We start from the raw sequence: 25801 nt of genomic DNA, 5'->3' as shown, positions 1-25801 counted from the left end.
CGGGGCCTTTCCACAGGACACCAGTTTGTCCTGACCACGCCCCCTCCCTACCAGCTGTTCACTCTCCCTCTCTGTCCTCCTCCAGGACACCCACCACACCTTTCATTGCTTGTTATTTTATATACATATAGATAGACAGATAAATAGATAGATAGATAGAGAGATAGATAGAGAGACAGAAAGAGAGAGAGAGAGAGAAAGACGGAGTCTCCCTCTGTCACCCAGGCTGGAGTGCAGTGGCATGATCTCGGCTCACTGCAAGCTCCGCCTCCTGGGTTCAAGTGATTCTCCTGCCTCAGCCTCCCGAGTAGCTGGGATTACAGGCTCCCACCATACCCGGCTAACTTTTTTTTGTCTTTTTAGTAGAGACTGGGTTTCACTGTGTTGGCCAGGTTGGTCTCGAACTCTTGACCTCCGCAGGTGATAGGCCCACCTAGGCCTCCCAAAGTGCTGGGATTACAGGTGTGAGCCACCGCGCCTGGCCATTGCTTGTTTTCTTTTTCTTTTTCTTTTTTATTTTTTTTGAGACGGAGTCTCGCTCTGTCGCCCAGGCTGGAGTGCAGTGGCGTGATCTCGGCTCACTGCAAGCTCTGCCTCCCGGGTTCCCGCCATTCTCCTGCCTCAGCCTCCTGAGTAGCTGGGACTACAGGCGCCGCCACCTCGCCCGGCTAGTTTTTTGTATTTTTTCGTAGAGACGGGGTTTCACTGTGTTAGCCAGGATGGTCTCGATCTCTTGACCTCGTGATCCACCCATCTCGGCCTCCCAAAGTGCTGGGATTACAGGCTTGAGCCACCGCGCCTGGCCCTTGTTTTCTTTTTCTTTCTTTCTCTTTTTTTTTTTGAGACGGAATTTCGCTCTTACTGCCCAAGCTGGAGTACAATGGTACGATCTCAGCTCAGCTCACTGCAACCTCTGCCTCCCGGGTTCAAGTGATTTTCCTGCCTCAAGCCTGAGTAGCTGGGATTATAGGCACCTGCCACCACGCCCACCTAATTTTTTGTGTTTTTAGTATTTGCCAGGCTGGTCTTGAACTCCTGACCTCAGGTGATCCACCCACCTCGGTCTCCCAAAGTGCTGGGATTACAGGCGTGAGCCACCGCCCCCTGCCTGCTTGTTATTTTCTAATTTGGGCCCAGTGTTTATTGGGCTGCTGCAGATCAGATGCCCTGTTCTTCCTCAAGGGCTCTGCACAGCCTCTCCCAGAGTCCCCTCCCTCCCAGCCCCAGCTTCTTCTTTTAAAGCAGAAGTAGGGTCTCACTATGTTGCCCAGGTTGGTCTCAACCTCCTAGGCTCAAGCAATCCTCCTGACTCAGCCTCCCAAAGTGCTAATAATTACAAGTGTGAGCCATGGCGCCCAGCCCCGGCCCCAGCTTCTAACTGGCCTCTGACTCACCCTGCCCTCCCCACTGCACCCTCTGGGGGCTCCATTTCAGGGCCTGCAGGCAGTGACACTCAATGAACATTTGTTGACTGACTGCTGTTAGGGAGCAAGGCTGAGGACACAGGCTCAGAAAGCATGGGGTGGAGGAGAAGCAGCAAACACTCCAGGCCCTTCCCAGGTCATGTGCACAACCCTTAGGACAGGGTGCGCCTTTGAGCTTGTCGCTACACTCCTGACCCGCAGGAGGTACTCATGAAACACCTGCTGAATGAGTAAGGGAGCGCTTTAGGAGGGCCCAGAGGAATCTGGAAGCTTCCAGGCCCTCCTGTAGACTCCAGGGCGCCACCTCACCGGTGGCTGTCGAAGCTCTCCAGCTGCCGCTGTACGGTGCTGCTGATGCTGCGGCGGTAGCTGCGGTTCAGCCAGTTGCCCACCACGCCCAGGCCGTAGTGCCGCTTCTTCCGATCAAAGGCAAAGTGCTTCACCTTGGAGGCGATACGCTTGCCGCGCCGGGGCCCAGGGACTGGGGCTCGGCCACACTCCTTCCTGGTGGGGATGGTGGCTTTCAGCCTGATACCCCCACCAAAACACTCCCAGACCCCACCAGGGCAGCTCAGAAGGGGCTTGGGGGCCAGGCTGGTGGCTGGCCTGGAGGAGGGACTCTGTCCAGCACTCACAGAGGGATTTGCACCCCATCAGGGGAGACAGGGGAGGCTGAGCGTGGGATCCCTCGGAAGTAGCTGGCAGAGAGTGGGGGGGACTCAAAGACATCATCGGGCATGGAGCTCATTTCTTCCTGGGGTGGGGGACATGAAAATACAGTGTAAGGAGTCTGTCCCACACACAGCCTCCCAGCACCTCAATTCAAGGGCAGGACACGGCTGAACCGACAGGCTCTTCACAATGAAGCAGGAAGCCACATGCCCGTCGGCCCCAGTGGTGACTTTCCCGGGTGGCACTGTGCCCCACCGCAGGTCTTCGCCCTACCCAACAGAAAGACGGGGGCCCAGCAGCTTCACACAGGACCATGCCACATCCCACCAGTGGGCCTCTGGGTCGCTCAGGGGTTCCTGAACATGATCAAGGCCAAAGTCACCTCACCCAGCTCCCAGGCCACCCCACCCCACCGCTGCTGTCCCTGAGGGCCCACACCCCATGCTTGCCTTACTAAAAAACGAGGAGTCAAACGTGTCTGCCCCATCGACCGCATCCTCCTCCAGGAAGCTCGGGAAGGCAAAGCTGCGCTTAATCACCCGGCACCGCTGTCCGGTGGCATCCAGCACCGAGCGCCCCTGTGCACGGGCAGAAGCACAGCCATCAGGACCAGAGCCTGGCCACCTGGGCCCCCAGCCCCAACACCGAAGGAATCATCAAGCCCATCCGCCTGCAGGCAGCGCCTTGGGAGGAGGGATACTGCCCAAAGCATGGAGGTTCTGCAAGCTAAACGGGCAAGAGGAGCTCCTGAGACTGGAATGCCAGGAAATGAGGCACCAGCTTCTGCTGGCACACCACTATTGGCACAGTTTGGAGTCACCTTTCCCTTGGTCCCTGCTGCCCCTCTGCCTTGGGCTGCTGGTACCCTAACACTCAAAGCAACCCACATTCTATACCCTCACTCCCGAGGCTCAGGCCATGTCTCCTTGTCCTGTTTCTTGGCATGGAATACCAGGCCCCTGCCCACCTTTCTGACCCCATCTCCTGCCACAGCTCCCATAACCACGCCTCACTAAAACCGCATCAAACCGCCTGCTGCTCCCTCAAAACACTGCACTTCCTCTGGGCTCCTGGCCCTTGCACAGGCCATTCCCTCTGCTGAGAATTCTGTTCCCCTCCTTCCCTAGTGAACATCTCTTTGTTTTTTTCTGGGCTTAACTCAGTGTCTTCCCTGATACCAGCCGCTCTCCCAAACTGACCACCCTGAATGGTGACCCTCTCACCCTGGGTTGCGAGCTCAGCCAGGATGGCGATGGCTCTGCACCCGGTGCCCAGCACATAACAGGGACTCGGAAAACCCGGGTGGGTGAGGAGCGAGTGCACATCTCCCTTCCCACCTCCCCAGCTTAAGAGTCAGCACAGAGACCAGGTTCCAAAATGTGGCAGGGGGTCACACGAGATTTAAGACAGAAGGATGGACGCCTGGGTGCTGGGCTTCAGGGTCCCTCTTTGCCCAGGGATCCCAGCACATCCACTGTCCTTGGCACCGAAGGCAGATACCCAGGTGAGCTTTAGGGGAGGCTACTATGAGGAGTGGAAGGGAGGGGCAAGGGAGGGAGGCTGGGCAGAGGTGGGGGCCCTGCAGGGAGCCCTGTACCTTGAGGAGGGCAGCAGCAGCTTGAAAGCTCATGTGGGCCACAGACATTCTCTTGCGGCGCGGCAGGTGGGAGTAGCCAGAGCGAACGCTGGTGAAGGAGGTGAGGGACAGGACTCCGGGGGTCAGTGGCGGGTGCGGGGCGTGGGGCCTGTCCATCTCCTCTGGGTGGCGGAAGGCCCGGCCCCGGGCCAGCGGATCCACAATCTGGAAGGGAGCGGGGTGGTGAGCGGATCCACAATCTAGAAGGGAGAGGGGTGGTGAGCAGAGCCACTAGGGTCCCCACCCCTGCCCCCTTTCCCATGGATCCCACCTTGGGCATCTTGCAGGGCTTTGGGGACTCAGTGCCTTGGAAAGATGGTGCCTCCTGGCTGGGGAGCTCCAGGTCACGCTGGCACGAGGCCTTCAGGCGGCCGTAGCGCACGCTGCAGTGGTGCAGGCTACGGCGCTGCCACTGCTGCCGCTGCCCCTCCCAGTCGCCACTGACTCCAAACCACTGGGCTGCGCCCCTGCGGAAGCAGACAAGGGACAGGTGGGCATGTGCCTGCCTGAGCCTGTGCATGTGAGTGTGCAGAAGGGGTGATGGCACGTGTGTGCCCGCATGCCTGCAGGGAGGTGGGGGTGCATCTGCCTGTGAGGCCCCTGGCTGGAGCCCAGTGACCAGAAGAGCAGAAGCAGGGGATGAGTGGAGCATGAGGAGCCAGGCTAGGGCCCCAGGCACCTCCACACTGATCCACCCAGCTCCTCGAAGCCTCTCAGCCTCCACACCGTGACATTCCACAAGGCACATACCCACTTCCCCATCTATACCATGATATTAGGTCGCAGGGAGACATTGCTCATTAATGCCCGCCTCCTCCTTCCAGAGAGGGGACGCAGGGACCGGGCCCAATAATGTCCAGGCACCAAGAATCCATAGGTCACTGGGTGGGGGGTGCTGGGCTTGGGTGTAGGGGGGCTCACTTGCGGATGCTCTGGGACAGCGAGGCCTGGCGGCGGAAGCCGGGGCGCTTCTCTGAGCTCTCCTGCCATCGGCTGCGTGGCTCCTGGAGGCTGACGCTCTTCAAGTAGGCTGGGTTCTTCCTCTTGGGGAGGAAGGAGGGAGGGCAGGTGGTGGTGTGTGCAGCCCAGGTCCTGGGCTGGCTTTTCTTTAGCCTCCCATTCTGAAAACCCTGAGAACACACCTCAACCCCGATTTATGCCCCAATCTGCTTTCATTTGGAAATATATATAAATGTATGTGTGTGTGTGTGTATATATGTGTATGTGTGTGTGTGTGTGTGTGTGTGTGTGTATATATATTTTTTTGAGATGGAGTCTTGCTCTATTGTCCAGGCTGGAGTGCAGTGGTGTGATCTCGACTCACTGCAACCTCCGCCTCTCAGGTTCAAGCGATTCTTCTGCCTCCTGAGTAGCTGGGACTACAGGCATGTGCCACCACACCCGGCTAATTTTTGTATTTTTAGTAGACACAGGGTTTCACCATGTTGGCCAGGTTGGTCTCGAACTTCTGACTTCAAGTGATCCGCCTGTCTCAGCCTCCCAAAGTGCTGGGATTACAGGCATGAGCCACCATGCCCGGCCTATATATATATATTTTTGGGACAGAGTCTTGCTCTGTTGCCCAGGTTGGAGGGCAGTGGCACCATCATAGCTCACTGGAGCCTCGACCTCCCAGGCTCAAGCAAGCCTTCTACTTCAGTGTCCTAACTAGCTGGGATTACAGGCATGTGCCACCACACCCAGCTCTTTTTGTTTTTTGTTTTTTGTTTTTGCAGAGACAGGGTCTTGCTGTGTTGCCTAGTCTGGTCTTGAGCTCCTGGGCGCAAGTGATCTGGCTGCCTCAGCCTCCCCAAGTGATGAGATTACAGGCACGAGGCGACCGCACCCAGCCTCATTCTGAATTTAAAATCGCCATTGTCTAACGTTTCTCCATCAATCCCAGCAAGTGTTTTCCCAACTCCTCATCCAGTCCCTCCCCTCCTGCCTGCTGCTGTGTCTTCTGCAGAGTTCTCGGGTGAGCGGGGGGCGTTAACATCGCTTCCCTTTATACTCCAGGCTGTGCAGGAAGCCCACGCTGCTACAAGCCTGTTTTCAATGAGTTCTTTATGGGGCACTAGACCAGACTGTCGGAAACACTGATTCGTTTTCGTCCTCTCACAGGAAGCGGGCACTGCCTAGGCGGGCTGCTGATGCCAGGGAGACACTGTCCCCTGCTTACCCATGGCAAAGAAAGCCCCCAGCCCTCAGAAGAGAGACCAAGAGTCCAGGCCTAGGGGGTGAAATGAAAACAGCCAGGGCCCCAGGGTTACCAGCAAGCCCTTTCTTGGCCTTCCTATGTGCCTCTGACCATGGTGAGAGTGAGCCCGGTTCCTGGCCTTACTCCCTGTGATATTTCGGGCCCAGGAAGGAGGGGGTGGGGCCCGAGTCAAGGGCTGCACAGGCAGCAGCTGTGGCTCAGGAAGGAGCCCCTCTGGGAAGTGAAACTGTCCAGAAGGTGTCACATGGGCACATCTGTTGCCTGTGGCAGGACAGTGAGCCCCCAGGCCAGCCCCCTTACCTCAGGCAGCATGCTGTCCTGCTCGCCAGGGGCCTGGTTCTCTTTCTCGGGTGGCGGGATGGTGATGGAGAGGTTGGGTGGCTTCCGGCTCTGCAGGCGGCTGCTGGACACAGAGGACACGCTCCCGCCATTCTTGTCAGCAGAGGCCATTGTGGGCAGGCGGTGGGAGGGCTGGAATGGAGACCGAGAGAGCAGCGGTGGGTGGTGGAAGGGGTGGCGGGGTGTCAGGACCCTGACGCCAGGGCACGCAGCGCAGACCGAGAACCAACCTGCCTAAAGTTGGCTCAAACATCTCTGCGGGGCCAGGCGTGGTGGCTCACGCCTGTGATCCCAACTACTCGGAAGGCTGGGGCAGAAGGGCTTGAACCCAGGAGGCAGAGGTTGCAGTGAGCTGAGATCGTGCCACTGCACTCCAGCCTGGCAACAGAGCAAGACTCTGAAAACAACACACACACACACACACACACACACACACACACACACACACACACAAAACAAAAACAAACATCCCTGGGGACTAAACCCAGCCTGAACCAGGCTGAACCTCATGCCCAGTGGTTGGAGTGAAGTCTATTTCTGAACATCATTTGCATCCCGGACCATATGGGTCTGGGAGGTCCTCAACTTACTACTTCATTCAATTTCTGATCTCTCCGCTCCAGGCAAGAAACAAAGCCTGAAAAGAACACGAAGATGCAGGCCAGGGACGGTGGCTCACGCCTGCAATACTAGCACTTTGGGAGGCCGAGGTGGGCCAAGAGATGAGAAACCTACCATACTGGTCCCTGTCCCCCAAGGTCGCCCAGTTTATTTTTCTTGTCTTTTTTCTGTAGAGGTGGGGTCTCTCCATGTTAGCCAGGCTGGTCGGGAACTCCTGGGCTTAAGCCATCTGCCTGCCTCAGCCTCCCAAGTGCTGGGATTACAGGTACAAGCTCACTGTGCCCAGCCCCAGTTCAGTTTTCAAAGAGAACTAAAACTGGCTGGGCGCGTGGCTCCTGCCTGTAATCCTAGCACTTTGGGAGGCCGAGGCAGGTAGATCACCTCAGGTCAGGAGTTTGAGACCAGCCTGGTCAATGTGGTAAAACCACGTCTCTACTAAAAATACAAAATTAGCTAGGAGTAGTGGCACATGCCTATAATCCCCAGCTACTTGGGAGGCTGAGGCATGAGAATTGCTTGAACCCAGGAGGCAGAGGTTGCAGTAAGCCAAGATCATGCCACTGCGCTCCAGCCTGGGCGACAGAGCTAGACAATGTCTCAAAAAAAAAAAAAAAAAAAGATAACTAAAACTGCCACCTGTCTGGCACTTTTTCCCCCATAGTGAGAACATTGTTTAACAATAAAAGTGGCATATGCTCATTGAAAAAAAAAAAAATCACACAGCCGGGTGCAGTGGCTCACACCTATAATTCCAACACTTTGGGAGGCTGAGGTGGATGGATCACTTGAGGCCAAGAGTTCGAGACTAGCCTGGCCAACAGAGTGAAACTCCATCTCTACCAAAATACAAAAATCAGCCAGGCATAGTGCCTCATGCCTGTAGTTCCAACTACTCGGGAGGCTGAGGCAGGAGAATCGCCTGAACATGAGAGGCAGGGATTGCTGTGAGCCAAGGTCATAGCACTGCATTCTAGCCTGGGCGACAGCGTAAGACTCCGTCTCAAAGAAAAAAAAAATTCAGCTGGGCACACTAGCTCACGCCTGTAATCCCAACACTTTGGGAGGCTGAGGCGGGCAGATCACGAGGTCAGGAGTTCGAGACCAGCCTGGCCAACACGGTAAAACCCCTTCTCTACTAAAAACACAAAAAATTAGCCGGGCGTGGTGGCGGGCGCCTGTACTCCCAGCTACTTGGGAGGCTGAGGCAGAAGAATTGCTTGAACGCGGGAGGCGGAGGTTGCAGTGAGCCAAGATTGTGCCTTGCACTCCAGGCTGGGTGACAGTGAGAGACTCCATCTCAACAAAAAGAAAAAAAAATTCAGTATTCTATAAAGCAGCACATGAGCACGTGACCCACCTTTCCCCCTACCCTCTGGAAGGCCTCTCTGGGCCTGGAAACTACATACTTCAAAATTTTACACATACTCGTAACTTTTTTTTTTGTTTTTTGAGACAGGATCTCACTCTGTTGCCCAGGCTGGAGTGCAGTGGTGTGATCTTGGCTCATTGCACCCTCCGCCTCCCAGGTTCAAGCAATTCTCCCGCCTCAGCATCCCAAGTAGCTGGGGTTACAGGTGTAAGCCACCATGCCCTGCCCACACTCTATCATTTTATCTGCATTGTAGACAAATTTTTCTGTTAACACATACAGATAGACCTTTTTTTTTTTTAAGATGGGGTCTCACTCTGCCACCCAGGTTGGAGTGTAGTGGCGTGATCTCGGCTCACCGCAACCTCCGCCTCCCAGGTTCAAGTGATTCTCCTGCCTCCGCCTCCTGAGTAGCTGGGATTACAGGCATTTGTATTTTTAGTAGAGATGGGGTTTCTCCATGTTGGTCAGGCTGGTCTTGAACTCCTGACCTCAGGTGATCCACCTGTCTCGGCCTCCCAAAGTGCTGGGATTACAGGTGTGAACCACCATGCCTGGCCCTAGGCCTCTGTCTTTTTTGATGAATACAAAGATTTCATAGAGTGGAATGCACCAAGATTTACTTAAGTCCGGATTGCTGGTTATTTAGGATGTTTCCAGAATTTGAGACATGGGTCTGATGTTGCAACTAACACCCTTGCATACACCACATGTGCTTGTTTTAGTATTACAAGATCAAGTTCTGGAAGGAGAATGGCTGGATTGAAGGGTAAGCGCACACCGAATTTCAGAGCTCTTGCCCAGTACTCCATCTGGGGCTTTCCTGTGCATATGCCGCCAGTCCCCAATTCCCCTCTGACTCCACCAGAATTAACACCTCTGCCTGTTTCATTGCCTTCCTTTCATCTCTTGCTCTGCCCCATGACCGTCTTCTTGTTAAAACCCCCAGCTGTGGCTGGGCGCAGTGGCTCACGCCTGTAATCCCAGCACTTTGGGAGGCAGAGGTGGGCGGATCACCTGAAGTCGGGAGTTCGATACCAGCCTGACCAACATGGAGAAAGCCTATCTCTACTAAAAATACAAAAAACATTAGCTGGGCGTGGTGCCGCATCCCTGTAATCCTAGCTACTCTGGAGGCTGAGGCAGGAGCATCGCTTGAATCCGGGAGGCCGAGTTAGTGGTGAGCCGAGATCTCACCACTGCACTCCAGCCTAGGTGACAGAGTGAGACTCCGTCTCAGGAAAAAAAAAAAAAAAAAAAAGAGCAGATGGCTTCACACACTGAAGCACTGTGTCCACACAGAAACCTGGACAGGAAGTACCCGGCAGCAACGGCTCTGCAGAGCCCGAGCAGGGAAACAACACAAGTGCTCGTCAGCAGATGAAGGCACAAATATAAAATGTGATTGAGCCACACAATGGAGCATCCTTCAGCCACGAAAGGAAGTCCCAATAAAGCTACAACATGGGCGAGCCTTGAGAACATTGTGCCCAGGGACAGGAGCCAGTCACGGTGGCCACCTCTGCATGAGTCCATTCATATGAAAGCCCAGAATAGAATAGGGAAATCTGCAGACAGAAGCAGGTTAGTGGTTCTTAGGGCTGGGAAGGTGGGGACTGGGTGGGGGGTGACAGCTAAAGGGTGCAGGCTTTCATTAGGGGGTGATGAAAGCAATCTAAAACTGTGGTGATGGTTTTGTATGTGAATATGTATAAATATGTACATATATACACACACACACACATATATTTTTTTGAGACAGAGTCTTGCTCTGTCACCCAGACTAGAGTGCAGTGGTGCGATGTTGACTCACTGCCAACCTCCGCTTCCCAGGTTCAAGCGATTCTCCTGCCTCGGCCTCCCGAGTAGCTGGGAATACAGGCGTAAGCCACCACGCCCGGGTAATTTTTGTATCTTTAGTAGAGATGGGGTTTCACCATGTTGGCCAGGCTATTCTGGAACTCCTGACCTCAAGTTTGCTTCAGCCTCTCAAAGTGCTGAGATTACAAGTGTGAGCCACCGTGCCCAGCGTCTGTGAATACATTAAAACTACGGAGGGTTGGGAGCGGTGGTTCATGCCTGTAATCCCAGCAATTTGAGAGTTTGAGGCAGGAAGATCACTTGAGCCCAGGAGTTCGAGACCAGCCTGGGCAACATAGTGAGACTCCATCTGTACAAAAAAATTTTCAAATTAGCCAGATATGGTGGTGCATGCATATAGTCCCAGCTACTCAGGAGGCTGAGGCAGAGGGATGGCTTGAGCTTGGAAGGTCGAGGCTGCAGTGAGCCATGATCTCGCCACTGCACTCCAGCCTGGACAACAGAGTGAGACCCTGTCTCAAAAAATAAATAAATAAATAAAAACACTGATGGTACACTTTAAATGGGTGAATCGACTGGTGTGTGAATTCTCTCTCAGTGAAGCAGGTGCTCCATAATGTTGGGCCTCTGAATGAGCCAGTCCAGTCACTGTCCCAGACCATCACACAGCGGAGGGGCTGGCTCTTCTTAGCCTCCGCGTTGCAGTTCAAGTGCCCTCCTGCCCCACCTTGAGCAGTGCCGGTCCCACCTCACCTCCCTTCCTGTTTTTTTTTTTCTTTTTTTTGAGATGGAGTTTTGTTCTTGTTGCCCAGGGTGGCATGCAATGGCACAATCTCGGCTCACTGCAGCCTCTGCCTCCTGGGTTCAAGCAATTCTCCTGTCTCAGCCTCCCGAATAGCTGGGATTACACGTATGCACCACCATGCCCAGCTAATTTTATAATTTTAATAGAGACCAGGTTTCTTCACGTTGGTCAGGCTGGTCTCAAACTCCCGACCTCAGGTGATCCACCTGCCTCGGCCTCCCAAAGTGCTCGGATTACAGGTGTGAGCCAGCGTGCCTGGCAATTTTTTTTTTTTTTTGAGACGCAGTCTCACTCTGTAGCCCAGGCTGGAGTGCTGTGGCATGATCTCGGCTCACTGCAACCTCTGCCTCCCAGGTTCGAGCGATTCTCCTGCCTCAGCCTCCCAAGCAGCTGGGACTACAGGTGCATGCCACCATGCCCAGCTAATTTTTTTGTATTTTTAGTAGAGATGGGGTTTTGCCGTGTTGGTCAGGCCAGTCTTGAACTCCTGACCTCAGGTGATCCACTCACCTCGGCCTCCCAAAACGCTGGGATTACAGGCGTGAGCCACTGCGCCCATCCCTTCCCTGCCCTTATTCCTCCCTGTCGCTCCCTGAATTAACTTGCTTCATTCACTGTCCACCGCTGTTCAGATAGAGAGTGTGGGCCCCGCAGGAGGCATCTGGACGTGGCCACAGCAGCCAGTGCCCTGGGTCCAGCCACCCAGCCGCCCAGCTTCCTACCTTCGAGTCTGAGTTTGCCTGTGGCTTCCTGGGTCTTGCTGTAAAGGGCTTTAGAGCATGTTCTTGTCTTCTCCTTGCTCTGTATAGATGCTCCGGCGTCAAGCCTCAGTCTGTGGAAGGGCAGACGGACAGATAGGTGGCTGCAAGGACGGATAGACAGCTCCAGGCCATGTGGTGCAGCTTCCTGGGCACTCACAGCTGGAAGAAAGGAGAGCCGGTTCCAGGGAGCATGCCCACCACTGAGTGCTTTAACCTTCCTGACCTCAGTCTTCCCATCTGTAAAATGGGGCCAATTCCACCTGCCTTACTGGTGAGGGATTAAAGGTGCTAATCAGGCTTCTCCGAGTGCCAAGCAGCAAGGGGCACTGGCCTCAGGGTATTTACAGCCAATCACCTCACAACAGTCCTCTGGTCTGAGAACCTGATTGGAATGGGACATTAAAGTCAAGATGGCCCCTGTTATTTTTCTCAATATTACTTGAATGGTACAGAAACATTTAACTTTCGGCCAGGTGCAGTAGCTCACACCTGTAATCCCAGCACTTTGGGAGTCTGAGGCAGGTAGATCACCTGAGGTCAGGAGTTCGAGATCAGCCTGGCTAACATGGTGAAAACCCATCTCTACTAAAAATACAAAAATTAGCTGGGCATGGTGGTGCACACCTTTAGTACCAGCTACTTGGGAGGTTGGGGCAGGAGAATTGCTTGAACCTGGGAGGCGGAGGTTGCAGTGAGTCGAGATTGTGCCATTGCACTCCAGCCTGGGCGACAAGGAGACTCTGTCTCAAAAAACAAACAAACAAAACCACGTATTTTCAGGCTGGGTGCAGGGGCTCACGCCTGTAATCCCAGCACTTTGGGAGGCCGAGGTGGGCAGATTATGAGGTCAAGAGTTCGAGACCAGCCTGGCCAATATGGTGAAACCCCATCTCTACTAAGAATTCAAAAATTAGGCCGGGCGCGGTGGCTCACGCCTGTAATCCCAGCACTTTGGGAGGCCGAGGCGGGCGGATCACAAGGTCAGGAGATCGAGACCACGGTGAAACCCCGTCTCTACTAAAAATACAAAAAAAATGAGCCGGGCGCAGTGGCGGGTGCCTGTAGTCCCAGCTACTCGGGAGGCTGGGGCAGGAGAATGGCGTGAACCCAGGAGGTGGAGCTTGCAGTGAGCCAGGATCGCGCCACTGCACTCCAGCCTGGGCGACAGAGCAAGACTCCGTCTCAAAAAAAAAAAAAAAAAAAAAAAAAAAAAAAGAATTCAAAAATTAGCCAGGGCTGGGTGCAGTGGCTCATGCCTGTAATCCCAGCACTTTGGGAGGCTAAGGCGGGTGGATCATGAGGTCAAGAGTTCGAGACCAGTCTGGCCAACATAGTGAAACCCCATCTCTACTAAAAATACAAAAAATTAGCCAGGTGTGGTGGCAGGCGCCTATAATCCCAGCTATTCAGTAGGCTGAGGCAGGAGAATCACTTAAACATGGGAGGCAGAGGTTGCAGTGAGCTGAGATCGTGCCATTGCACTCCAGCCCGGGCAACAGTGCGAGACTGTCTCAAAACCAAAACCAAAAAAAAAAAACAACGAAATAACTAGCCAGGCGTGGTGGTACATGCCTGTAATCCCAGCTACTAGGAAGGGTGAAGCAAGAGAATTGCTTGAATCTGGGAGGTAGAGGTTGCAGTGAGCTGAGATCCCACCACTGCACTCCGGCCTGGGTGACAGAGCAAGACTCAGTCTTGAAACAAAACAAAACAAAACAAAAGAACCCCACATATTTAACTTTCAAAGTCCAGAAATTACTAGCTGCCTACTGATACTTAAGGCAAAGTTCAAATGATCTGGAAGTGTTTTGTTGCTTTGATTAGTAATTTATTGAAGTTAAAAGCCATACAACATAAAATCAACCATTTTAAAGCACGAAACCCAGGGGCATTCCTGTTTGTTTTTAAGACGTCCTGACCAGGTCCTCCTTTGAGGGGAACCCCAAGGTGCCGGAATCCCTCTCGAGGCCAGGCAGGATTAAGTCCTTAACTGTGCTGGGCCTTGTTTGGGCCTTTATACGCATTACCCTTCAAAACACCTTCCAGGGAGACGTTAGTGTTTCTTCCATTCTGTAGATGGTGAATGGAGGCTCAGAGGGGTTCAGTAACTTGCCCAAGCTCACATAGCCAAGAAACGGTGCAGCTAGGATGCCCGATGTCTGGCTCCGGGGCCTGGGGGCTCCTAGGGGACGGGCTCCCTCCTGCCCTAAGACTGGGGCTAGAAGACCCCCCTCTCAGGGAGCCAGAGAGGGAACTTGGTCCAGCATTCCAGTGCTTTCCAAACAAAGCTCCTCAGAGGCCTGGGGGTCCCCAGAGGTGCCTAAGGGGCCGCTATGGGGCAAATCAGAGGCTGGGGAGTAGCCCAGGCCCCCCAGTGATTCCATCCAACAATGTTCCTTGACCCCCTGCATATTTGGGACATTTGGGGAGCAGAATGCTGGGTACAGAGGAGAACTATTGAGGCAGAGCTAGGATGTCTCCCGTTTCTTTAAGGCTAGCAGTGCTGGCTTCACCTCCTTCCATCCCCAAGTGCTAGGGAGTCCTGACCCCACCCACCCCGGGCAGACTGCCCGGCCGAGTATGACGAGGTCCTCAGAGATCAATCCACTGGGCTGGGTTGGTGCCAAGGAGCCCTGGCAGCCACACCGGGACCCCACTCGGTTGAAGCTGTGGCCAGGTCCCCTCGTCCTGAGCCTGCTCTGGGGACAGCTCCAAGACAACAGCCTCACCTGGGACCTCTGCAGGAAAAGTTCATAGTTTGGTCTCCTTTGGGACCAGGGTACACCAAGAGGGCATGGGGAGGGCACTGCCCTGGGGAACTGGCACTGGGGGATGGGAGGCAAGTAGTGGAAGGAGCCGGGTGCAAGGGTGGGGCCTCCAGACTCCAGTTCAGTTAAGGTTGCCAAGCAGGTAGGATCTTTCTGGAACTCAGATCTGATTACACCTCCCTGGAGGTCCCTTCAGGCCGGCCCTCCCTGCCACGCCCTCACCAGACAAACCACATCCCTGTGCCATCCCCAAGCTCTCACCTCCTGTCATCTGAAGTGTTGCGCCTGGCACACAAGGCTCCACCTTCCCTGCCTGGCCAAGCCCTACTAGGAAAGTGAAACGTCACCTCCAGAGAGAATCAGTCACTTTATTGCCTGCTCTCTCTGCCATCTCGCAGATTTACCTACGTGTCGGAGTCCCCTACCCAACCCCGGGCAGCCCAGGATTCTGCAACCAGGGGGCCCTCATCAATGGCTGACTGAATGGGAAGCGGAAGCTAGTGAGAGGGTGGGGATGGGGGTGGTCAGTCAGTCCATAGCAGCCCTGGAGAGAAGTGGTCTCCCCCATCCTGCAGATGCTCCAGGAGGCAGCCCCCTCTGGAGGGCTCCACTGAGAGCTCCTACCCTGCTGGCTGTGCCCCCTCAGCAGGGCCAGGATGGAGGACGCTACATGCTGTGCCAGGATGAGCGTCCAGTGGACCTCCCCACTAGACTCCCCACCTAGCTCCCTAGCCCGCCGCAGGCACTGCTTTTGGTTCTGGGGTTCTGCCCAGCCAGCCTCCCTATCCCAAGGCCAGGCCATCCCAGCTGAGACCCCCGCCCAGGATCCGCTGCACTGCTGGCATCTGTGCCAACCTCCTGATGACAGAGGCTCCCAAAACCCACACTGAGGGAGAGGAGAGCCTGGTCAGCCCCAGGGCAATCCGTGGGGGGGGTGGGGGTTCCAAAGAGAGGTGGTCTGAGACCAGAGAGCAGAGACAGGTCCAAGGCGGGTGGGCACGTCTTCCTGGGCGGGAGCCTGGCATCAGGAGCACTGTCTGAACCACAGAGCACAAGAGGCCTGGGCGGCGGCCCGACAGCAGCTACACTCTCCCGCCTCAGTTCCCTTCTCTGAGGGAATGGGATAAGGTCATGGCCCAGCTTTGACACCTATGAAGCCTAAACACGGAGTGTGAAAGCATGATTGCACCAGCCGCTTTCCACCATTGAGATCAACGGCCTCCAACTCGTGCAGAAATTGGGGTAGGGGTGCAAAAGCCCAGTCCCCTCCTTGGGGCTCAACGGGGAAAGGAGTGGGGACTGTTAGACCCACTCTGGCCTTCAGCATGGCTCAAGTCCAGATGGCAGGAACCAGACAGAAAAAAGTCCTGGCGAGCTGGAGCCGCCCCACACGGCACTTGTCTCCGAGCCCTAGAAATGCTTGCTCACTGCAGGGGAAATGGTGACACCCTGGGACCAGGCTTCCTCCTGGCCCGCAGTCACATCCGCCGCTGTCTCTCTAAGACCCCCAGGCCCACCTCCGCACCCAGCCCACAGGCGGAGCACTGCCACCTGCCCAGCCAGATCCTGACCTCACTGTGGCCAACCCCAGAGAAGGGCCTTCAGCCCCAGCCCAGCTGGGAGATGCCAAAGGGACCTGGGGAGAGGGACTGGGGCTTAGGGTGGGACAGATTCTATTTCCTCCTCCTTTAGGGTGGGGCGGGGAAATTCTGAGACAAAGTGAAGTGCAGAGTTCAGATCCCCCCCAGGTCCCATGGGTTGAGGCCTCTGCACACTCCCCTGCCCAGGCTCAGGGCCTCCCCCACTGCAGATAGCTCTGGAGATAGCATAACCCAGCTAGCAGCAGCGGAGCTCAGGCACATCCAACAGAAATGCAGACTCAGACACCATTTACCACTGCTGCCCAGAGAATCCGGTTTCCCCACAAAGGGTGGGGCTGGGCACTCCCAACCAAGCCTGTCCTGCACAGCTGGGTAAGCAAGGCCACCCCCAGGGAGGTCCCCAACAGAGCCCTACCAGCCAGCCCAGGCAGGGTACAAGGGTCCCCCCACCATGCGGACTGTACAAGCCACACTCCTTCAGGCAGGCCCAGCCTACTGCCCCTCCCACCTCCCCCAGGTGCAGTTCCCTTTCTCTCTCCACCTGGTGCCACCAACCTCCCTACACTCCCCACCCCCACACAAGTGGGTTTCTAGAGGCTCCGAGTCTTGCTAATGAAGGGTGCAGTCCCCACAAACCCTGGGCTCTATGAGCTTTAGGGGGCGGGGCAGGGAGAGCGTGGCAGGTGCAGCCCAGAGGGAAACAGGCAGAGGCTTGATGCAAGGGCTTAGCCTGCATGTGGCCAGAAATGGGGACAAAGGGGTGGGACAGGCCCTTGGATAAGGAGTAAGCAGCCTCTTCCCCTCCAGACAAGAAAGAGGGAGACCACTATTACCCACTGGATATGACCAGGAAGTTTAGGGGACCTCCTGAAGGGAGGGGCTCTAGCCACCTGAAGAGAGGAAGTAGGGAACCACCCCCTGGGCCGGAAGCTGCTTCCAGCCTGGCTCCGGAGCTGCGGGTGGGTGAAGCGAGTCACCTGGCGTCCCTGGGAGTGGGCAGTCAGGACAGAAGGAGGGCGGTGGGAGGCTTGGGGCCACGTCTTCCCGGTTGAATCACAGGATGCCAGGGTGAGGGCTGGGGACGAGGAAACTGCTTCTCTCCCCAGCTTCCCTGCCATAGAAACTGAAACTCATTTTTCCTGCCTGTGGCCCTGCTGGGAACCAGGGCATTTTTAGAAAGCGGCAAAGAGGAAGCTGGGCCTCACCCAGTGTGCAATCCCCAGTAAAACCCGTAGTTCTGCTGACCCCGGGGTTTCTCCAGCCCCAGAGGCCCGGAAGGACAGCTCATGGGACAGCTGTCCTCACATCTCCCCATGCATCCCCAAGCTGGGCCTCACGTAGCCAGTGACGCCGCCCTGCACACTTCCTTGCCCTGGCAAGAGGTAGAAGGGGCAAGAGTAAAGGGCAGCAAAGTGGCAAGAAGGCTGGCTGGGGGCCTGGGGGCAGGATTTGGGGAGAGTCATGAGAGACAAAACAGGAGGGCAGGGCTGGCAGGAGCTGCGGCGTGAGCTCCACCGGCAGAGTTAGCAGAGGGGAGAGGGGGCTGGGGACTCTAAGGGTGGGACACCTAGCTGTCTGTCTCCAGAAGCCAAACAGGAGCTGCTCTCCCTCCCTCTCAGCACCACCTCCCCAGAGGCCAGAGCTGGTGGTAAGTGGGCGCAGACACGATCTCAACCCACTCCGCCGGTACATGCTTCAGCCCACAGCCGCTGATGGAGAGAAACAAAACGGCCTGTGGGTTCACACACCTCCCCAGACATCCCACTAACAGCGGGCCCTGGCCCAGAGAGCCGTTTCTTTCTCCTCCTCACCCCTCCAGGGCTTGCCCCAAACTCAGTTCAGAAGATCAAGAACCCCCAGGGGCAGGTTCAGGGGCTTGACCATCCCCTGACTTCTTTGGGCTTTTTCCCATCAGGCCCCAGGCTCTGGGCTCCCTTTAACCTGGTTAGAGTGGCTGGGGTGTCATAAGCCAACCACAGACACGGGAAGCGGGCGCTGCGCTCCAGGGAGCCACCAAGATCAGGGTATGAGGGTGTGAACCTGCGTGTGTGTGTTGCGGGGGGCTGGGGGGTGACATGTCATGTTCTTAGGGTGGTGCAGCCTGATGCCCCCTCTGCACCAACCATCTGGGTTTTCTCAGGACCCGCTGCCAGCAGGGATGGCAGAGATACAAACGCCCCTCCTCTGCTGGGGTTCCTGGTCCAGGAAGCAGGCTGAGCTGGGGGTGCCCGAGCCCTGCATCCCCAAAGCCCAAGGTGCAGCAGTTGCTGGCAAGATACAGGGGAGGGCATCAAAGGAGGTGGCAGTGCAGCCAGGCCTCTTGAGCTGGACACAGTGCCAGGCCCCACCCACCACAGTGCCCTCCCCTGGAAATTTCTGGATTTCAAAAGCTGCTGGTGGAGGCTGGGCACAGTGGCTCACGCCTGTAATCCCAGCACTTTGGGAGACTGAGGTGGGCGGATCAACCAAGGTCAGGAGTTCTAGACTAGCCTGGCCAACATGGTAAAACCCCATCTCTACTAAAAATACAAAAATTAGCCAAGCGTGGTGGCAGGTGCCTGTAATCCCAGCTACTCAGGAGGCTGAGGCAGGAGAATCACTTGAACCTGGGAGGCGGAGGTTGAAGTTAGCTGAGATCACGCCACTGCCCTCCAGCCTGGGCGACAGAGCAAGACTCCATCTCAAAAAACACACAAACAAAACAAAACAAAACAAAGCTGCTGGCGGAGGCAGGCAAGTGGCAGCAGCTGGGCAGGGATACAGGTGCCTTCCACATCCCAGGGAAGATGCAGCCGCTCCCGAGCCTGGGGCTGGACTGCAGGCTTCGGGGCAATGAAGGGAAGGGGGCACGCGCAGCCGCCGGACCCCAGTTCTCCTGCTCCCTCAGCATCGTTGTAAAGGGGAGGAGTTAGAAGTGGCCCCTGGGGCCCAAAAGGCCCTGTCCATTTGGGGTCAGACACCAGGACACTGGAGGGTTTCCAGGGTGGGGTGTGCACCACACGGTGCCACAGCAACACAGGCACGGTGGGAACTGCCCTTTGCTGCAAACATTCATGAAAGTCCGCCTGTCTGCGTCCCGGCAGCCGAGTTTTCACGGCCGTTGGAAGCAGCGGCGGTCCAGCACAAGCCCAGCGGTTGGGGCAGGATGGGATGCAGCCTGGGGTCTGCGTGAGAGGTCCGGTTCACTCCTGCTGGAGCTCCTTGACACTAAGGTGTGACCAGGCCATTTCCATTTGTGACTGCCCCATGTACACAGACAGGGCTCTGTCCTGCGCTTACAAAGTAGGAGCCTGCCCGATTTCCACCTGCCTCCAGATGGTGAAAATCTGGCCTGATAGCGGAAGACAGGGTCATAGGCCCATCTCTAACTGCTGTGTGATCTTGGGCAAGCCACTGAACATCTCTGAGCCTCAGTCTGTGTATGCATAGGATGCTAGTATCCTCCCAGGGTCTAAGATCTAGGTGACTACATCACCATGAATGCAGGCTTACCCCAGGAGCAGCTCAGCTGAGGTGCGAGGTCTCACTTACTGCACAGAGAGGTAAGCACCTTGCCCAGTGTCACCCAGCCAGAAATAGGCCTGGGCTGGCTGGGTGTGAGCATGCAGAGCCCAGGGAGCTGACGGCGGCCCTGGCCCGCACCTTGACACACTCAGAACACTTCTGGAGACCCAGTTCTGCCCCTGGCTGCATGGAGCCCCTCAGCAGGGAGGAAAATGCCAGGCAGACACTTCTGAGCTTGTAAACAGTCATTAAGGAACCAATAAACCTAATTTCCCAGATTCTTGCCCTGGGGCTCCCTGCTTCCCAGGGAAGAGGCTGGCCCTAGTCCCAGTGGCTGCCAGGGTTTCAGGACACTTGGACACCAGCCCACCAGGTTGCTCGTCCCAAGCAGGCCTGCAAAGCCAACCGCTCATGGCCCGCACCTTGCTTTGGGGCAGCGTGGGGCTCTCTTGCTGAGGAATGAGGAGGAACAAGGGGCCAGAGACAGGACTCAAACCTGCCTTGGCCACCTACCTGCTGGGAGACTTTGGGCAAGTGGGTGCTACGGAGCCTGCCTCCTCTGCTGTGAGATGCGGTGACGCCCCACCATGGAGGGAGCCGGGGAAGATGACAGCAGATATGAATGGACGCTGCCTGGCACACACCCAACGCCCAGTTGGAAGCTTCTTTTATTCCTGGCTGAGCTCTGCCACCATCGCTCACTTAGTCTCTATCTGAGCCGTGAGCCCCACAGGGGACAGATCTCTATTCGACAGGTGGGGAAACTGAGGCTCAGAGAGATGAAGTCACCTATCCAAGGTCCCACAGTTAGGGAGTGGTGGGGCTACAACCCCAGCCAGGGCCCTGCGCTCTTAACCTCCACACTCTGCAGCCTCCTGCCACCCTGGAACTGGTGAGGGGCAGGGGAAAAAGAACGGGTGAGGACTCTGAGTGTTTGGGGTGCTGGAGTGAGTCCCGCGTGCAAAGGCCTTTAATTCATGAAGAAGGGACAGCACCTAAGTGCCTGGGTGGCACTGCTCGGCTTGCAAAAGACTTTTACAAACATGAGCTCATTTAGTTGAGGCTGAGGGTGACAAGCAGCTGTCATCATCCTCACGGGCGGGCAAGGTCAAAAGGGGCTTAGACCAGGGTTCAAAGTCCTGTTTCCACTCCAAACCCCACAGCACATCCTCAATCCTCCTCTTCCAGATCGCTCTCTTTTTTTTTTTTTTTTTTTGAGACGGAGTCTCGCCCTGCCGCCCAGGCTGGAGTGCAGTGGTGTGATCTTGGCTCGCTGCAACTTCCGCCTTCTGAGTTCAAGCGATTCTCCTGCCTCAGCCTCCCGAGTAACTGGGACCACAGGTACTTGCCACCACACCCAGCTAATTTTTTGTATTTTTAGTAGAGACGGAGTTTCACCATGTTAGCCAGGATGGTCCCCATCTCCTGACCTTGTGACCGCCCGCTTCAGCCTCCCAAAGTGCTGGGATTACAGGCATGAGCCACTGCACTCGGCCCCAGATCTTCTTATGGCTACATGGAGCTGACAACCTGGGGAGCCTTGGCGGAGATCAGGGCAGGAAGCCATCCCCGCACCACCTGCTAGCACAGGGTTGGGGGCCACACGGGGGAGGCAGAGGAGAAAACCAAGACTTGAGGTAGCTTTACCCTGCTCCCAGCCCCAGGAACCTACGCCAGGGAAAGAACAGCTGAGGGGCACCAGCTCCATGATCTGCTCCCCACCCCACCGTCAGTGACACACACACTGGCAGGCCAGGAAAACCCCCGGGCAGAGGTCAACAGTTCATGCCCAGATGGAAACCCACCCTCGTTTCCCTTGGTCACCAAGGCACTGAGGTCCCCCTACCCCAGACACACTCCTACGGAATAACAATAACAACAACAACAGTGCCACTGCTCCATATGCATGTTCCCGTCTAGTCCTTGACAGCCCATGAGGCAGGGCCTTGGCCATCTCCCAAGGCTGTGCTATGGACTGGCAGCCATGCCCCTACCTGAAGCCACCCTAACACCATTATCACGACGGCTCCCCTCACTGCTCCTGCCATGGCCGGGCACTGCACTGAAGGCTGTACACCTTCACCACGGGAATCCTCACCTCACGTAACCCTCCAGGTAGATTACTGTTAGTGACTCCACTGTGCAGCTGGGGAAACTGAGGCACAGACTAGTTAAGTGACCCCATCCTATTGAGCACACACATGGATGACCGTGCCCGGCAGCCCCTGGGCCTTGGCCCAGCTCCTGAAGTTTGGAATCCTCCTCCATCCTTTTCCACGGGTCACAAGGTTCCCCTCACACTCCAAACAGTGTCTCCGGCCCACCTCCCGCGCTGCCCACTGGGCTGAAACCACTTTCCTGGAGGAGCCGGGCATTGGGGCTGGAACTGCCTTCCAGTGGCTTTTGGACCACAAACAACTCCCAGCTGGGCGCCCGGATACATTTGCCGAAGGAGGGGCCGTGGACACGGTGGCGCTTTGTACTTCCCAGAAAATGTGTTTTTCTTTACACCCATCCAGGTCTCCTGGGAGGCAAAACGATGTTCCAGGCAGGCTTGGTTTCCCTGTGAAGCCGCCCGTGCCCTGAGAGCTGTCCCTGACTAGCCACTATCACTGCCGAGGTCAGCCTGCACTTGGGCAGGCGCAGACGTCCCCGCCACTCCTCCCCCAGCCTGGCTCAGCTGGATAGGAAACCGGGAGCCGCTTCCGACAGCCAGTGCAGCCGGTGCAGATGCGTGAGCTCACTCTGGAAACCCCCTGGGGCAGACAGGGCAGTGCCGAGGCCTGCTCCAGAGTGCGTGGCACAGAGATCTGAGGAGAGTGTGGAGGGGGAGAGGCAGCCAGGAGGGCACACGTCTTCCCTGTGCTGTGCCAGCGGCAGGCGGGGGCCAGGCCCAAAGGGAAGCACCAGGCGGCTGAGCCATGCCACTCGGACACTCACGGGTAGGTATGCGCAGCTCCTTGACTTCTGCTGTCATCTGTCACCTTGTCTGGGGCAGAGTTTACACAGCAAGGAGGACAGAAACCTTGGTGGAGAGGCCACCACAGTATCCAGAGCTGAGGTCACAGCCAAAACAGCACCACTGACCCCAGAGCAGGACTCGGGTCCCAGGTGCGTCACCCAAAGCATTTGTAGTGTAATTTTTTCCTCCTCTTACAGGAACAAAAGTCCCCCTCCTGAGCTGGAGAGAGAGTGTCTGTGTGTGTGTGTGTTTCTGTGTGAGTCTGTGTGTGTTTCTGTGTGAGTCTGTATGTGTTTCTGTGTGTATGTGTGTCTGTCTCTGTGTGTGTTTCTGTGTGTGTCTGTGTTTCTGTGTGTGTGTCTGTGTGTGTGTGTGTGTGTGTGTGTCTACACCAGATATAGACAGGTAGGAGTCACCGAGGGTTTGTTTGTGGGGCTCTTGGGCTGGGCCTGAGGGTGGGCAACTGGGTTCACACCTGAGCTCCACTGCTGACTTTCTGAACAACTTTGTCTAAGTCTGGGTGCTCAGCCCTGTCCCTCAAGAGGCTCACAGCAATGGAGGCCACTTTTGTTTTTTGTGCAAATGAAAAGGTGGGAGTTTCACTTCGGCCTTTTACAGTCGAGAGACCAAAAAAACAAAAATAAAAACAAAAACAAACAAACAAAACCCCACCAACACCAGCAAAAAGAAGCCAGGCTCGAAAACCTCCACCAGGGTTCCCGGGCAAGAAGGCCGAGTCCAGAAGTGAACAGATGGGTGTGATGGCTACTGCAAGAAAACGGGGAGGGAGGGCAGCGAAGTGGCTCTGGCTCCTGGGCATGGACGCGGCTGCTTCATCCGATCCTCTCCCACCGTGCCAGCCACCCCTCCTTGTTGCCAGAAAACTGGAAGTACATTCCTCCAGCTCAACACAAACAACTCTGAGTCATCCCTACCGGGGGGCCGCCTGGCCTGTGCTTTGATGTCTCCCATCTCTCACCTCTGCTAACACCACAGGCAGGGTGCTCCCACCCCGCCAGCAGCTGGACCCACTCCAGGGCTCGTCCGCTAACCCAGGGTGCCCTCTTTATTGCAGGAGGAAAGCAGCCTGGGGAGCTTCCAGGAATTAGGAGCCCTGATACTCTTTGGATGTCGCTTTCAAAAGGTGTACATCATTGGAGGAGTTAGGTGTGAGTTCAGAAGGGAAAATTCCAGCAGGTCACATGGTATCAGGCACCCATGCCAGCCTCAGCAATTCAGCTTTGGGAAAATCTATGGGAACAGAGTTCATCCTTTGCCCACCCTTCCAGCCCAGGGATATTTGAGCTCAAGGGCTGCCTCGGCCCAGCCTTCCTGGGAGACTGCCCTGGGGTTAAGCACTCCAGGCCTGGGCTGCGAAGGGGTCCCCTGTTCCCAACCTCTACCCCACAGCACCCAGACCAGCTTCCTGCAGGGCCAGTGGAGATCGGGAACAGTGGTGGCTCATGGCACCAAAGGAGGACTCTTGCAAGGGGAATAAGTGTCCTCACACTGCCTTACCCCTTATCTCATTCAGGTTTATTTCAAGTTCCTCTTCTAACCACTCGGGAAAACTGAGGTAGTTTCCCCAGTGAGGGAGCATCACTGAGAAGGAACCTGACCGACCAGGTGCTGCGCAGGGTTTCCCAGCCTCAGCACAGCACAGTACAGCACAGCACTTTGGGCTGGATAATTCCTCATTGTGCGGACTGTCCTGTGCCCTGAAGATGTCTGGTGGCGTCCCTGGCCTCTACCCACTACCTGCCAGTAACAACACTCACTTCCCCTCCCAAGTGTGTGACACCCAAAATCACTCCAACATTGCCAAATATCCCATGGCAAGCAAAGTCGCCCCTGGTTGAGAACCACTGCTCTAAAACACGCCTCCCTTTCCACTCCACTCCCTGCCCTACAGACAGTGATGGTCAAATAAGACAGATGCTGGTCTCGTTATTTTACCAGCAAATGGCACACACTGGGGGCCTGATGCCAGCCGCCCAGGCAATAGCAGCCCCTCCCCATGTGGGGTCAGCTCCCCCCGCCTTCTGCTCCTCAGACACACCCGCTGCCACCCTCTCAGTAGCTCCAACCTTAGAGCCCCCTCCGTTAATCTTTCATGGAATGGGGCAGGACCAAAACCTAGGCTTCCTTTGCGCCCTGGCGTGGGAGTGGGGCGGGGTCTGTACCCTAGGGGACTCATCCGTCTCTAACCCAATGCCCTGGGGGAACATCCGAGGGGTCAAATAGGTAAAAGGCAAGCCCAAGCCAACCTTCCCCAGCCCCTCCATCCAGAAGTCAGGACTCCTGGGCCCAATTTCTGAGCTCCGGTCCAGCCCCGCTGTGTGAGTCCGGCTCCCTCATCCCCATCCCCGCACCTGTTTCCACCTTGGCCGGCTCAACCAACAAACTTCGGCCTCAAATTGCCCGGTGCTCTCCCGGGAGAAAACGAAGGGGAGAGAAGGGTCTGAACTGCAGGCACTTCTGGGACGCAGGCGGCACTGCCCTGCGCAGTTCCCTCTCTTCCTCCGGAGGTTTAAACCTCTGCCCAATCGTCTTGCCCCTACATCTGGCGCCCCGTTACCCAAGGACCCCTTAGGCGTCCTGTTCGAGCCGAGCCCTAGGGGCCAGCAGACCGGGTTCAGCGGCCCCGCCGGCGCCTTCCGAGCCAGCCCGGGCCTCCAGCCGAGCCCACGTGGGACCCAGGCGCTCCGCAGGGCGGGCACCGGGCACAGGGCACCCTCCCTGGCCGCGCACCACCGCTCCAGGGCAGGCTCGGGCACAACCTCGAGACCCTTCCAGCGCCTGTGGCTGGGCTGCCGTGAGCCCTGCCCCGCTCGTCGCCCCGCGCTCACCTCCCTGCGGCCCCAAGTCCCCGGGACGCAGCTCCGTGCGGCGCCTGCGAGCGGCTGGGCGGTGGCTCCTCGGGGGCGGGGCGGCGGCGCTCCGCCTCTTCCCTACCTGCGCGCGGGCGGTCGGGGGGCGGGGCCGGGCTCCGGGGGGCGGGGCCGGGCTCCGGGGGGCGGGGCCGGGCTCCGGGGGGCGGGGCCGGGCTCCGGGGGGCGGGGCCGGGCTCCGGGGGGCGGGGCCTGCCGGACGCAGCCTTTGCTCTGTCTGCTTCCTGGGTTCCCGCCTCCGCCTTCCACCCAGCTGGGTCCCCGCCTGGGCAGAGCCTTGTTTTCGCCCGAGCTGGTCTCTTCAGGGCGCCGTCCTTTCTCTCTTAGCGTCCTCACTCCACCCCAGACCAAACACGTCATCTAGGTCTGGATTGCTGTCTTTAAGTCGCCCCTCCCCCTCAAGAAAAAG

The 25801-nt window shown here is 56.7% G+C and overlaps 1 protein-coding gene across 1 annotated transcript in view; it reads right to left on the bottom strand.

The window, feature by feature from the left end:
- RHBDF2 (rhomboid 5 homolog 2) overlaps window positions 1–25457 on the bottom strand; it is a 30055-nt gene extending 4598 nt beyond the window's left edge. Inside the window, exons 1-9 of the mRNA XM_050764209.1 lie at window positions 25351–25457; window positions 11628–11825; window positions 6251–6421; window positions 4654–4775; window positions 4004–4199; window positions 3694–3897; window positions 2546–2674; window positions 2060–2178; window positions 1734–1928 (exon numbers count right to left, since the gene is read on the bottom strand). Of these exons, the coding sequence (XP_050620166.1) occupies window positions 1734–1928; window positions 2060–2178; window positions 2546–2674; window positions 3694–3897; window positions 4004–4199; window positions 4654–4775; window positions 6251–6400 (1115 nt within the window). The 5' untranslated portion in view covers window positions 6401–6421; window positions 11628–11825; window positions 25351–25457. The remainder of the gene's footprint in view (window positions 1–1733; window positions 1929–2059; window positions 2179–2545; window positions 2675–3693; window positions 3898–4003; window positions 4200–4653; window positions 4776–6250; window positions 6422–11627; window positions 11826–25350) is intronic.
- Between the last annotated feature and the right edge of the window lie 344 nt (window positions 25458–25801).

Source organism: Macaca thibetana, chromosome 16, assembly GCF_024542745.1.
Source record: "Macaca thibetana thibetana isolate TM-01 chromosome 16, ASM2454274v1, whole genome shotgun sequence".
NCBI lineage: Eukaryota > Metazoa > Chordata > Mammalia > Primates > Cercopithecidae > Macaca > Macaca thibetana.
The sequence above is the reverse complement of the archived record's forward strand: the minus strand, read 5'-3'. Positions and strand labels throughout refer to the sequence as shown.